The sequence below is a fragment of the Festucalex cinctus genome, chromosome 2, assembly GCF_051991245.1.
Source record: "Festucalex cinctus isolate MCC-2025b chromosome 2, RoL_Fcin_1.0, whole genome shotgun sequence".
Taxonomy (NCBI): domain Eukaryota; kingdom Metazoa; phylum Chordata; class Actinopteri; order Syngnathiformes; family Syngnathidae; genus Festucalex; species Festucalex cinctus.
The window spans coordinates 23,555,534-23,567,881 of record NC_135412.1 but is presented as its reverse complement, the minus strand read 5'-3'; the positions used below and the strand labels follow the sequence as shown (position 1 = coordinate 23,567,881).

At 39.5% G+C, this 12,348-nt stretch overlaps 1 protein-coding gene across 17 annotated transcripts in view; it reads left to right on the top strand.

Annotated features, from left to right (window-relative positions):
- unc80 (unc-80 homolog (C. elegans)) overlaps positions 1 to 12,348 on the top strand; it is an 82,405-nt gene extending 70,057 nt beyond the window's left edge. For 10 of the 17 annotated variants that reach the window (XM_077513828.1, XM_077513825.1, XM_077513829.1 and 7 more), the window contains 10 exons: positions 1,252 to 1,436; positions 1,505 to 1,670; positions 3,923 to 4,102; positions 4,180 to 4,327; positions 7,154 to 7,210; positions 9,858 to 9,939; positions 10,858 to 10,963; positions 11,149 to 11,169; positions 11,383 to 11,594; positions 11,824 to 12,348. In XM_077513828.1, the coding sequence (XP_077369954.1) occupies positions 1,252 to 1,436; positions 1,505 to 1,670; positions 3,923 to 4,102; positions 4,180 to 4,327; positions 7,154 to 7,210; positions 9,858 to 9,939; positions 10,858 to 10,963; positions 11,149 to 11,169; positions 11,383 to 11,594; positions 11,824 to 12,243 (1,577 nt within the window). In that variant the 3' untranslated portion in view covers positions 12,244 to 12,348. Of the gene's footprint in view, positions 1 to 1,251; positions 1,437 to 1,504; positions 1,671 to 3,922; positions 4,103 to 4,179; positions 4,328 to 7,017; positions 7,211 to 9,857; positions 9,940 to 10,857; positions 11,040 to 11,148; positions 11,170 to 11,382; positions 11,595 to 11,823 lie in introns of those variants that run through there. The other 7 variants (XM_077513830.1, XM_077513822.1, XM_077513820.1 and 4 more) reach the window with 4 other exon arrangements.

Sequence of the window (12,348 nt, the reverse complement as noted above, 5' to 3'; positions counted from 1 at the left end):
AACATATATATAAAATTAAAACAATGGAAGATAAACAGAAACATGCCTATCCCAATTTTCAGGTTGGGGGAGGCAGAATATTTTGATAACAAATTATTATTTTAGACAACAAAGTAATTTGGGAAAAACAATAGTTTTAATATGATGTTAAAGCTGAAGTGTAGAGAAGTGACAAAATATTTTAAATTAACTTAGGAATGTCAAAAGTGCAATATTATTATATATTATGCCTTCAATTCTAGAAAAGACTTCTTTTTTTTTTGGGGGGGGGGGGGGGGGCCTTTGTTTTGGACTATATTCCAATTATTTATATAAAATGAAAAGGTCCAGTTGTCTCAATTGAACGTTTATGGATTATCCTGACCTGGATGACTGAGCAGCTACAAAGACATTTTTACAAAGTGCGTTAACAAAGTTAACTCATTCAAACCCCAAAATGTATAAATACGTTTTGTAATACTTTGCCCTTCACTCCCAAAAATTTGAATATGAATACTTAATATATATATATATATATATATATATATATATATATATATATATATATATATATATATATATATATATATTAGGGCTGCACAATATATCGAAAAAATATCGATATCGCGATATTGGTCCTTGCAATATGCATATCGCAAAGGCATGCAATAAGTTTTATATGGAATTTTATGCTTTTTATAGGAATTTGACCAGTCAGATGCTAACTAAAATGTGCATCGCCATTCAATAGTTGAAAATTATCAAGACATAATTACAATTAATTAACTAAGATTACATTAAGGTTGCTTATTTTGCCACATGAAAAATGATTTCTTTCATTAGGTAATAAAAATGACATTTCTTTAGGTACATGTTAAATATCGCAATAATATCGATATCGCTATGTTCAGCAAGTATATCGCATATCGCATGTTTTTCCAATATCGTGCAGCCCTAATATATATATATATATATATATATATATATAATATTTATTTATTTATTTATTTATTTTTATGTTTATTTTTATTTTTTCCTGACGACAGAAACGACTCTAATCTTTCTCTGGTCCATGTTACGAAACAATAGACCACAATATTCTGTGGGCCTTGGAAAATCTGTAAAAATCTTGGGCACGTATGCTATTAAGCTAGCAATTTGTAGGTATGCATATGACATGCTACGCCGTCATTTCTTTCCAATTTTGAGAGCCTCTGCCGGCGTTGTGTATTAGGTTTGTTCTTCCTGTCGTCACCTTTCTTCCATCCCCAGCTCTGAAAGTGGTGTTAGTGTGCTTCGAGCGCTCCCTGGGGAACCAGTGGTATCGTCTGAGTCTGCAGGTGAAAGAAATGGCCCTCAGGAAAGTGGGCGGCCTGGCCTTCTGGGACTTCATTGACTTCATCGTGCGAACTCGCATCCCCATCTTTGTCCTTTTGCGGCCCTTCATACAGTGCAAGGTGAAGCGCCGCTTTGTTTCAAACGTGTCCGAAACCATCTCTCATCACTTTCTTCCACCCATGTCTAGTTATTGACGCAGCCGGCGGACTCTCAGGAAGAGATCACAGCCCGTCACCACATCGCCGACCAGCTTGAGCGGCGCTTTATCCCGCGCCCTCTGTGCAAGAGTTCGCTCTTTGCCGAATTCAACAATGAGCTCAAGATCCTCAAGGAGGCCGTCCACAGCGGATCTGGTCAGAACCGCTCACTGCAACGTAGGGCTGCTCAATTATGAAGAAAATGTTCATCACGATTATTTTGGTAGTAATTGAAATCATGATCAGGACGATCTTTTATTTTATTTATTTTTTTGGTACAAAACAAGAAAATGTTTAATCGTAAAAAACATTAGGACAAATAAAATTCTTTGAAGCACTGTAATTATGGAAGTTGCTTTTGGATTAAACAAAATTTATAAGAAAACTTACTAAGAAAACAAACTAAAAATGTATTATTATGTGACTGCTGCGGAGCTCCGGCTTGAAAAACAAAGCAGTCACAAATTACTATCCTAGAAAACGGCGTTTATTATTTTTCTTTATTTACCGGAATTTTTCAGACAAAATGCGGCCCGAACCGTTAAACATACCGGCACAAATCAGGTATCAAAATATGCGGCTCGATCTCACTCGGCGGGGAATTATTTTTTTCGGGATTCCAAGTTACCATGGAGACACAATTCCCCCCCAAAAAACACACCAAAAAGTCCCATAGGAATGAATGGAGAAGGTGAGAAAGATCCACAAATCAAGCACCTAGGGAATGACCTGATTTCAACAGGAAGTGACTTGATTTCAACAGAAAGTGACCTGATTTCAACTGGAAATGCCCTGATTTCAACTGGAAGTGACTTGATTTCAATGGGAAGTGACTTAATTTCAACAGGAAGTGACCCAGAAGTGCTCTGATTTCAACAGGAAATGCTCTGATTTCAGCAGCAAGTGACTTGATTTCAACAGGAAGTGACCCAGAAGTGACCGGATTTTAACAGGAAGTGCCCTGATTTCAACTGGAAGTGACTTAATTTCAACAGGAAGTGACCTAGAAGTGACCTGATTTCAACAGGAAGTGCCCTGATTTCAACAGGAAATGACTTGCTTTCAACAGGAAGTGACCCAGAAGTGCTCTGATTTCAACAGGAAGTGTTCTGATTTCCACAGGAAGTGACTTGATTTCAATAGGAAGTGACCTGATTTCAACAGGAAGTGCCCTGATTTCAACTGGAAGTGACTTAATTTCAACAGGAAGTGACCTAGAAGTGACCTGATTTCAACAGGAAGTGCCCTGATTTCAACAGGAAATTACTTGATTTTAACAGGAAGTGACCGAGAAGTGCTCTGATTTCAACAGAAAGTGACTTGATTTCAACAGGAAGTGACCCAGAAGTGACCTGATTTCAACAGGAAGTGACCTGATTTCAACAGGAAGTAACCTGAAACTGAACTGATTTCAACGTGAAGTGACTTGATTTCAACAGGAAGTGACCCAGAAGTGACCTGATTTCAACAGGAAGTGACTTGATTGTAAACTGCTGAGTGCATGCGGCTTTCCACCTTGGAAGAGTCAGCAGGCACATCCAAAATTTCCACGGAAATTTTTCTAGTCTTTATATTAAGGTTTTTCATTTAAAGGCTGAGCCACCAGGGACGAATGGACTTGGTCGTTCCCCCCATGTGTTTGAATGGCTGGATTACCAGGGGTCCGAAGTCCTCAATTATTTGAATGGCTGGGCTGCCATTTGAGTTCCCCATTCATTGGAAACATTTGTTTTTATGTCTTGTTTTTACTTAATGTATACCACTTTGTACGCACCTATGGTTTGTTGTGCTCTAGAAATAACGTTGAGTTGTAACTAGAGAGATTTGAAACTATTTCCTCAGCACCCAAAATGTGCAAGAGTAGACAAGTCCAAATGCAGTGCTCCTTGGTCTGCCAGTTTTGAATTGATATTCTTTGTTTTCCTTCTTCCATATCAACTGAGTCTGGTTAAATATATTGTAGCTCATCAATGTAAAAAACTCCCATATATATATATATATATATATATATATATATATATATATATATATATATATATATATATATATATGTGTGTGTGTGTATATGTGTGTGTATAGTACACATAGCCCTAAACAAGCTACTGTATTCAGTCAATGAAACCTTACATTTTATAGAAGAAGAAAAAAAAAGGAAAAATAAAAAGATTAAATTAGTTATTTTAAAATTTAAAAAGGTACAGATGTATAAATGTCAACAACACAAACAACTCAAAATTAGTACTAATCATTTTTTTTATTTTTTTTTTACCATTATGCTTATTTTGTGATTGTGTAGTGTAATAACTGAAATTCTAATTTAATTTCGATTAATTGCACAGCCCTACCGCAACACTTTTATTGCACTCCTCTGAGCATGTTCTGACGCCACGCCGTTGATTGACCTGCAGCGTACCAGGGCAAGACGTCAATCAGCACGGTGGGCACCTCCACGTCAGCCTACCGCCTCAGTTTGGCCACCATGTCGCGCTCCAACACGGGCACTGGGACCGTTTGGGAGCAGGACAGCCAGCCGTCGCGCCAGCCTTCCCAGGACACGCTCAGTCGCACTGATGAGGACGATGAAGAGAGTCAGACACATTTGACCTTGCGTTATTTATTTATTGCATTGTTATGCACGAAATGACCTTTCCCTCTTTCCCTCCAGACGACTCCATAAGTATCCCCAGCGTCATGAGCGACCATGAGGCGTTCTTGCCCAGGCTTATATCAGAACGCCGATTCTCCAGCCATGCCACCGGATCGGCCACTTTGCAACCCGAAGCCCCCCGCAACACCATGCTGCCCAGCCACAGGTAACTCTTTTACGTGCTGTTGAGTCGTCAAGTCAGTCAGAGGTGGCTAACAGTGATCATTTTGTCAACGAAAATTTTTCGTCATAATTTTGGTCACAATTTTTTTTTTTCCAGACAAAAATGAAACGAAAACTAAAATAGAAGTCATTCATTGAGACGATAACGATAACTAAAATTGACTGACAATTTCCTCAATGACTAAAACGAAAATTAAAACAACACAGTGAGGAAAACTCACACAATCCAATCTGAAGGAACGAAACACGGGTTGGAGAAAAGGACCACTCACAAACTGTTCACTGCATTTTATTTTACGTTCCAACATGTTTAGATTCATTGTGCAGCTGTAAGATTAATCTCAAGCAGTTATGCACTTTTTTTTTTAATTTAGGTGAAAAACAAAGTTATATTATTGTCAGTTCAACATGTTTTATTGAACAAGACGCCATTGTATTAAATGTGTCTTGTGTGTTTAACTCCGGTCACAAATAGGTGTGTTATAATTTTCTGTATAAAAGTTGAAATGTATGCTGAAGGAAAACATCGACTTAACTGTCAATTTAGTCGACTAAAATTGCTCTTTATTGCCGTCGACTAAAATTGGATTCAAGCTAAAATACAATCAGATGACTAAATTATAACTAAAACAAATTTTAGTCAAAAGACTAAAACTAAATTAAAATTTCTTGTCAAAATTAATACTGGTGGCTAAAAGGACATGGGGGAGAAACAAAGGTAAAACTACTGATTCAAGTCACTACTGTCACGATGTGGCGGTGTTGGAGGCAGGACCCAAATGCAGGGGGCAACAAAAACAGGGCAAGGCAGGGATGCAAGTAAAAAAGGGATTTAATTAACAAACAATGTAAACAAGGGACTATGGAAAAAATTAACAAGATCAAAAACAAACACAAGGCATGGCATGGAAAACAGGGACATGAACATGAACAGGCACAATGACTCCACCAGAACCAAACGGAAAACAGGTGACTAAATACACACAGGCTAATTGACAATGACTAGACACAGCTGGGCAAGACACAAGTGGCAAGGGAAGCTGATTGGTGGATACACTGGGAAGGGAAGACACACTCAGGTGGACGTGGTTTGACATAACGGGACAAGGGAAGAGACAAGGAACACATGACAAAACACCCAAAAACACCAAAAGAAAACAAAATCCCACCCCCCACAAAACCAAAACATGACAACTACTTGGATAATAGTATTTTTTAAGTACTATAAAATTTACTTAAATCCAAAGTAAAAAAAAAAAAAAAAAGTATGCCCAATAAAAAAAAACATTTTCCCTCTCTTAATTAACTTACGTAGTGCTCATAACTGAGAAGGGAAAAAAATCCTTGTTTAAGAGGTCGCTCATGTTATTCATGCCATCAAAACATGCTCCCATAGATTTAATTATCAGCCAAGTTACAAAAAATGCTTAATTAGCAAATGATAACTTAAAACTGACATCTTTTATCCCTTTTCTGCCGCAGTTTAAGATCTCAAGATCTCAATCCAGATCTCACCTTGGTTGACTTGACCTCTATTTTTACGTTACGCTGTCAACATCAGTGGGTGAAAAACGTAACTTTTTGATCAAGGATTAGAAAGGACAGATATGAGTTTTCAAATGTAGACTGTAAAAGTAAAATGTGAGAAAAATACTCAAGTAAAGTGCAGATTTGTGAAAAGTGCAAAGTATTTGTACTAGGGGTGTTAAAAAAAAATCGATTCGGCGATATATCGCGATACTACATCGCGCGATTCTCGAATCGATTCAATAATCGGCAGAATCGATTTTTTTTAATTTTTTTTTAGGATTCACACCTTGAGCATGGAAGAATGTTATATGAACGGAACATTAAGCCTTAATATTTTATTTTAATGCTGTTCAAACATGAAACAGATTACAACCTCTATAAGACTGAAATTTCAGATAAATAAATAATACATTTCCATATAAATCTTACACTCTACAAGCTTACTGATTAGTATTTTCTAAATTTGAATGAAAAAAAATCGCAACAATCGACTTATAAATTCGTATCGGGATTAATCGGTATTGAATCGAATCGTGACCTGTGAATCGTGATACGAATCGAATCGTCAGGTACTAGGCAATTCACACCCCTAATTTGTACCAAGGTTATTACAGTTATCAAATCCTAATGAAATGACTACAACTATAATTAAAAAACATTTTCATTAGTGAAATCAAATTTAAAAAAAAAAAAAAAAGAGACTACATTTTACATTTATACAACTATCATTATAGCAACTTTGTTGTGCTGTGTTTTTTTGTCAATTAATATGATACATGAGCTCCATTTGAATACTGGGCTTCATTTGAAATGTATTTATTTTGATAGTGGTAGTTTACTTTTTTACACAATCCTTTTTCTTTTTTTTTTTTTCTTTTTTTTTTTTATCTTGCACTCGACAAATACTCCAAAATAGTCTAAATGAAGCATTTAAAAAAAATAAACATGAATAAAAACTATCAACCTTGGGCTCATAACTAATTAAAATTAACTAAAACAAAATAAAAACTAACTATAATGAAAATTCCCAAACTATTATTACAGTATTATTATAACCCTCATTTGTACTTCCTTCCTGCCACTTTTTGTGTTTTGGTTTGTATTACAATATTTTTGTTTTGTTTTGTTTTTTTGACTCGGCAGCTGTCGGTAAGAATGTTTGCAAAGCCGCAGCTCTCCCTATAACCACCAGGAGGTGCTGCGTTGCTGATGGATGTGGACTTAACAGCGTAAACTCCCGCTCTGCCCCTCCCCCCTCCGCTTCCTGCCCTTTTTACAGTGAACCCAATGTGCTAGATGAGTCCCAGGGCCTTCTGCAGGAGGGTAACCTCTCTAGGTACAGTGCCCCCCACGCCCCCCCCAACCTCTTTCTTTGTGTGTCCGCTGCATCTATCCAGCAGTGGGAGGGGCTTGGCCTCCAGACGGCCCTCCTCGATTGGCTGCCTCTCCGTCCGTTCGATCACTCATCCACATCCAGTCCAGTCACCTTGGCCAGTCACAACTTTCCTGTTTCTCTCCCTCTCTCTCTCACTCTCTCTCTGTGGGTAAAATGTGACTTTGTCTCTGTCCCCTTTCCCCCGAGCTCCGCCCACACTGACCCTCATCTTCTCAGCTCATCAGCTGCGCTATCCTAACCAGGCTGCCCCTCCCCCCCACCAAATCCAAAGCTAACTTTGAGGGTCCTGGGGTCAAGGTGTTGTGGGTCTCTTCGAGCCATCATCGGTGCCATGGTGTGTCACATTGTTTACATGTCGTATCAGGCTTCTCGCTGATCAAATTGGTGGACACCAATCTGTCGGGGCAAGGGGGTCAACTGTGGTAGCAACCCACTGACCTAAATAAAGGACTGGATGGCTGATAGCCCATTCACGCCTATGCAGGCCGTTGAGAGTCACAGGGCGGCCATCTTGTGACTCCCACCTCCCGAGCAGACTACTGTATATTCTATTGGCACTCATGTACAGAATAGATAAAGACGGCTCCTAAACGCTTAGCATTGGAAGCCAGGGGGTTGGGGGGTAGTGTGTGGGTGGGCCGCTAGGGGCGTGGGTCATATGTAGGGCAGCTCAATTAATCGAAACTCAATTATTACACTCCACAATTACAAAATCGGCATAATCGTAATAAATAAATAAAAGATTAACAAAAAAAAAATTTCAAAAATAGTTTTTGAGTTTAAATTTGTATATTTGCATTTTTTCTTTTTTTAATTTTAAAAGAACTAATTTAAGGACTACTTTACATGATCAAAATCATAGTCCAATGCACGTATTGATGCCAGTACGATAGATGACAATTTCACAATTCATAACAGATTAAAAGATTGCCTTCATGTGGTCTCGTAAAAATGGTAAATACCACGTCGAGTCCACTCATGTCGTGATTTTGATACCCGAGTTTCCCAGTTGAGAGAACTTTTCAGGTTTCAACATGGCGAAGAGCGCTGAAGGATTTGTGAATTCCAAGAAATAATAATGCTTATAAGGGTGTTATCGTCCGCTAGCAGGTTGTTTTTTGAATCTACACAATTTGGGGTGTGAATTGCCAAGTACCTGACGATTCGATTCGTATCACGATTAATCCCGATACGAATTTATAAGTTGATTGTTGCAATTTTTTTTATTTCAAATTTAGAAAATACTAATCATCAGTAAACTTGTCTAGTGTAAGATTTGTATGAAAATGTATTATTTATCTGAAACTTAAGTCTTATACAGGTTGTAATCTGTTTCATGTTTGAACAGCATTGTAATAAAATATTAAGGCTTAATGTTCCATAAATATAACTTTCTTCCATGCTTAAAGTGTGAACCCAAACCCGAAGTAAGACGTTTTGTTGAATATTTTTACATTAAAAATGGAAGTTTAAAAATCGATTCAGCCGCCTATTGAATCGATTCGAGAATTGCGCGATGTAATATCGCGATATATTGCCGAATCGATTTTTTTTTTTTAACACCCCTATACACAGTTATGTAGAATACACAATTCAATGTCCTGTCCTTTACATCTCATTAATTGCCGTAATTGTTCGCTTTTACAAGCAAAGAGTACATCAGCTGCTCTGTGTAGTTTTTAGCTACAAAAGCACATGAACAGAACTCGGTCGTAATTAGGAGTTTCCGACAGTCTTGGTATAACCACAATCAACAATGTTGGAAAAAATAATCATGTTTATTTCACCTCTTGACGTCATTTATCTATACAAATATGATTTATTCTCACTTCATTCTAACTCGAGTCACGAAGCAGACATTAATGTACTTGTCAACAACTTTAGCAAACTAGCAATCAATTGTCCAACACAAAATGCAATATGTGGGTACATACAATGGCAAAAAAATGTCATATATGTATATATTACAATATCAATCTTGTGCCCTGCGATTGGCTGGCAACCAGTCCAGGGTGTCCCCCGCCTACTGCCCAGAGCCAGCTGAGATAGCCGCCAGCACCCTTGTGAGGAATAAGCGGTCAAGAAAATGGATGGATGGACAATATAAATCTCATCTTTCCATTTCAATCATATTGACCGGGGAAATGTTTGTCCGCAGCCATGGTACTGGCAATTTGCGCAGTGTACCGCTACACGCATCGGCATTTCCGTACACAACGTGTACATCCGAGACAGGTTTCCAAGATGGCGGCCAAGCGACTTGAAGATTCTTGGCCTATCAGCACATCCAAGTCCTTTACTTAGGTCAGTGTAGCAACCCCAACACATTGCGCACAATTGGATTGAAACGACATCATTTGCCGCCAGGTAACAAGGTTGCTACTTCAGCCTACCCCCCACTCCCTCCTCCATCCCCTGTTGTGTTTGAATCATAGCAAACGTTGTGTGTTGTGTAGTGAGTGAGTAGAATAGCAGTTAGTTGCTGCAAAGGTGGGCAAAGGTGGTGGTGTTTGTTTCTGTGCTCTTCTTGCTTCTCAGTCACACACATGTGTTATATCTATGCGTATGTATTTCTATTTGTTTCTAGGGTTGCCAGTGTACAGAGCGAGCCCGGTCAGCAAAACCTTCTCATCCAGCCTCCATTGGGGAGGAAGAGAGGCCTAAGACAGGTAAAAGGTTTGATTGGCTTTTTTGGGGTGCCTCATTTTTACAAACACTAAATCAGTGGTCTCAAACTCATGGTCCGGGGGCCATTTGTGGTCCATGGGCTGATATTTTGCAACCCTCTTCTCAACATTTTTATTTTTTTTTGCTACCATCAGCTAACAAAAAAATAAATAAATAAAATTATTTAAAAAAAAAATAAAAAAATTGGTGAACGAAATAAAACAAAAACGAAAATGCTATGTTTTATATTATGTAACTAATTATAGCGAAAATGTCCTTTTGTTTTAGTCTTTGGTAATTAATTTAATGCATGAGCATTTGGGAATGATTTTAAATGTGATCGTTTGAAAGGTGAAATAATTGAAAACGTGAAAATAGTCACTCTTTGCTCTTCGCACTCTTTGCAAAACCGTTTCAGGTGACTACTCTTGAAGCTCATCAAGGGAATGCCAAAAAATTATTAATTATTATTAATTATTAATTAATATTATCATTATTTTATTATTTATTATTATTATTTATTATTTTATTTATGTTTATTTTATTTTAATAAAATGTTTATTTTATCTATATTTATATTTATTTTTATTTAATATTATTATTATTTTATATTTATATTTATTACTTTTTATTTTAATTAAAGTTGTCATTTATTTTTATTATTTATATTTATTGTATATTTTATTTTTATTATTTATTTTATTATTATTATTATTATTAACTAGAAGATGTTTCAGTCATAAATGGTCAAATAAAAAAGGCTCTTGTAAAGGTATTTTGGGGGCAAATTGGTACAAAGTGCAGCTTTCATGTTCTCCATCTCAGGAGCTTCGGCAGCACAAACTCGGCAGTCTACAGTTGTAAATGATTCACGCAAAATGTTGTCGTCCTCTTCTTTTTTTTTTTTTGTTACCTTGTAGCTGCGGCGCCCCCTGCTGTCCATTCCGAAGACGGAGCCCCGTGGACGTTCCGGAGCTCGTCTCTCCACAACTCGCAGGAGCATCCAACCCAAAAATAAACCACTGGGTAACAAAATAATCGGCTTCAATTAGGGGTCAAAAGTTCGCAAATTTGAAGGGAGCCACACAAAGGTCATCGTGAGGTCACCCGTCTCCCCTGTCACACCTCATGTCTGTTCCAATGTTTGTTGCAGCCACCAAACTGACATTTCTCACTCTGTTCTGTCTCGTGCCTTTTGTTTCAAAATAAAGAAACTTTGTTGGACTGTGAAGGTGAGACGCACCCCTTAATGAATGTTACCTTTCCTCTCCACCCCCCCTCGATCTGCATCCTCACCCAATAGGGCGCTCTGCATGTCTGTCTTGCATCCCTCCCTCCCTTCCAAACCCCGCCCCCACCTCCTTTAGTGGTGCTGCTGACGTTGTTGACAGTTGGAAGAGTTTCCGCGGCTTTTTGTCTTTTGACCTTTGCGCCCTCCTCCGCAGCGCAAGGAGACCAAAAGAGGTCAGTCACCTTCACGGAAACGCAAGGACAAGAAACGTGCGCGGGGGGCAGCAGCAAACCTTTGAGCCCCGGCGGCACAGACGTCCCCATCGAGGCCAGGAAGCCCACTCACGCCGCCGCCTCCACACTGGAAGTGCCCGCCGCCTCGTCGGCCACCGTCGTCGCCGATCTGCACGGCCCCGTCAAAACACAGGTGACAACTTGGCTCTTTGTGATTGATTTCTTCAAACTTTGTGGGTTCAAAAGTGGAATATTTTACAAGGTCTCACTACTATGGGGGAGAGATTTGTCTCAAAATTATTCGTATATATATATAATTTCAAGAAGTATATACACCATGTGATTCGTTCGGCATCCAGACACGCCCCAGTTTTTCCAAGTTGTTCTTTCCACGTATGTGAGGCGAATATATTTGTCCGCAGGTTGCTCCTCCCATGAGCAGCAAAGAGAAACGCGAGCAGTGGGGCCTCCGCAGCAGTTTGTCCCCGCCCCCCTCCGTCTCCCGCGCCTCCAGCCCAACGCCGCCTCCCCATCCCCGCTCACCCCTCGCCCTCTCCAGGACCAGCTCGCCTTTGTCCCGCGCCAACTCGCCTCTCCCCCCGCCCCTCCCCGTGCTGGGCACGCCGCCGGCCCCCGGCCCGCCGCCGATGGCGTCCCGCGCCCGAGAGAGTCCCGGGGACGCGGACACGGCCGCTCTGCTGCCGCAAAGCGACGCGCCGCCGCAACTCGGCGAGGACGAGGGCACGGAAAACCCCCTCCTCGCCCCCCTCCTGTCCACCCCCTCGCCTCGCCGACGTCCCCTCTGCCCTGTTGACCTGGACTTGGATGAGTCGCATGTGTAACGGCCGTTTCATGTCGATATGGCAGACGAGGCAGGTCAAGCCATATATACACACACACACACACACATATATATATATATATATATATATATATATATATATATA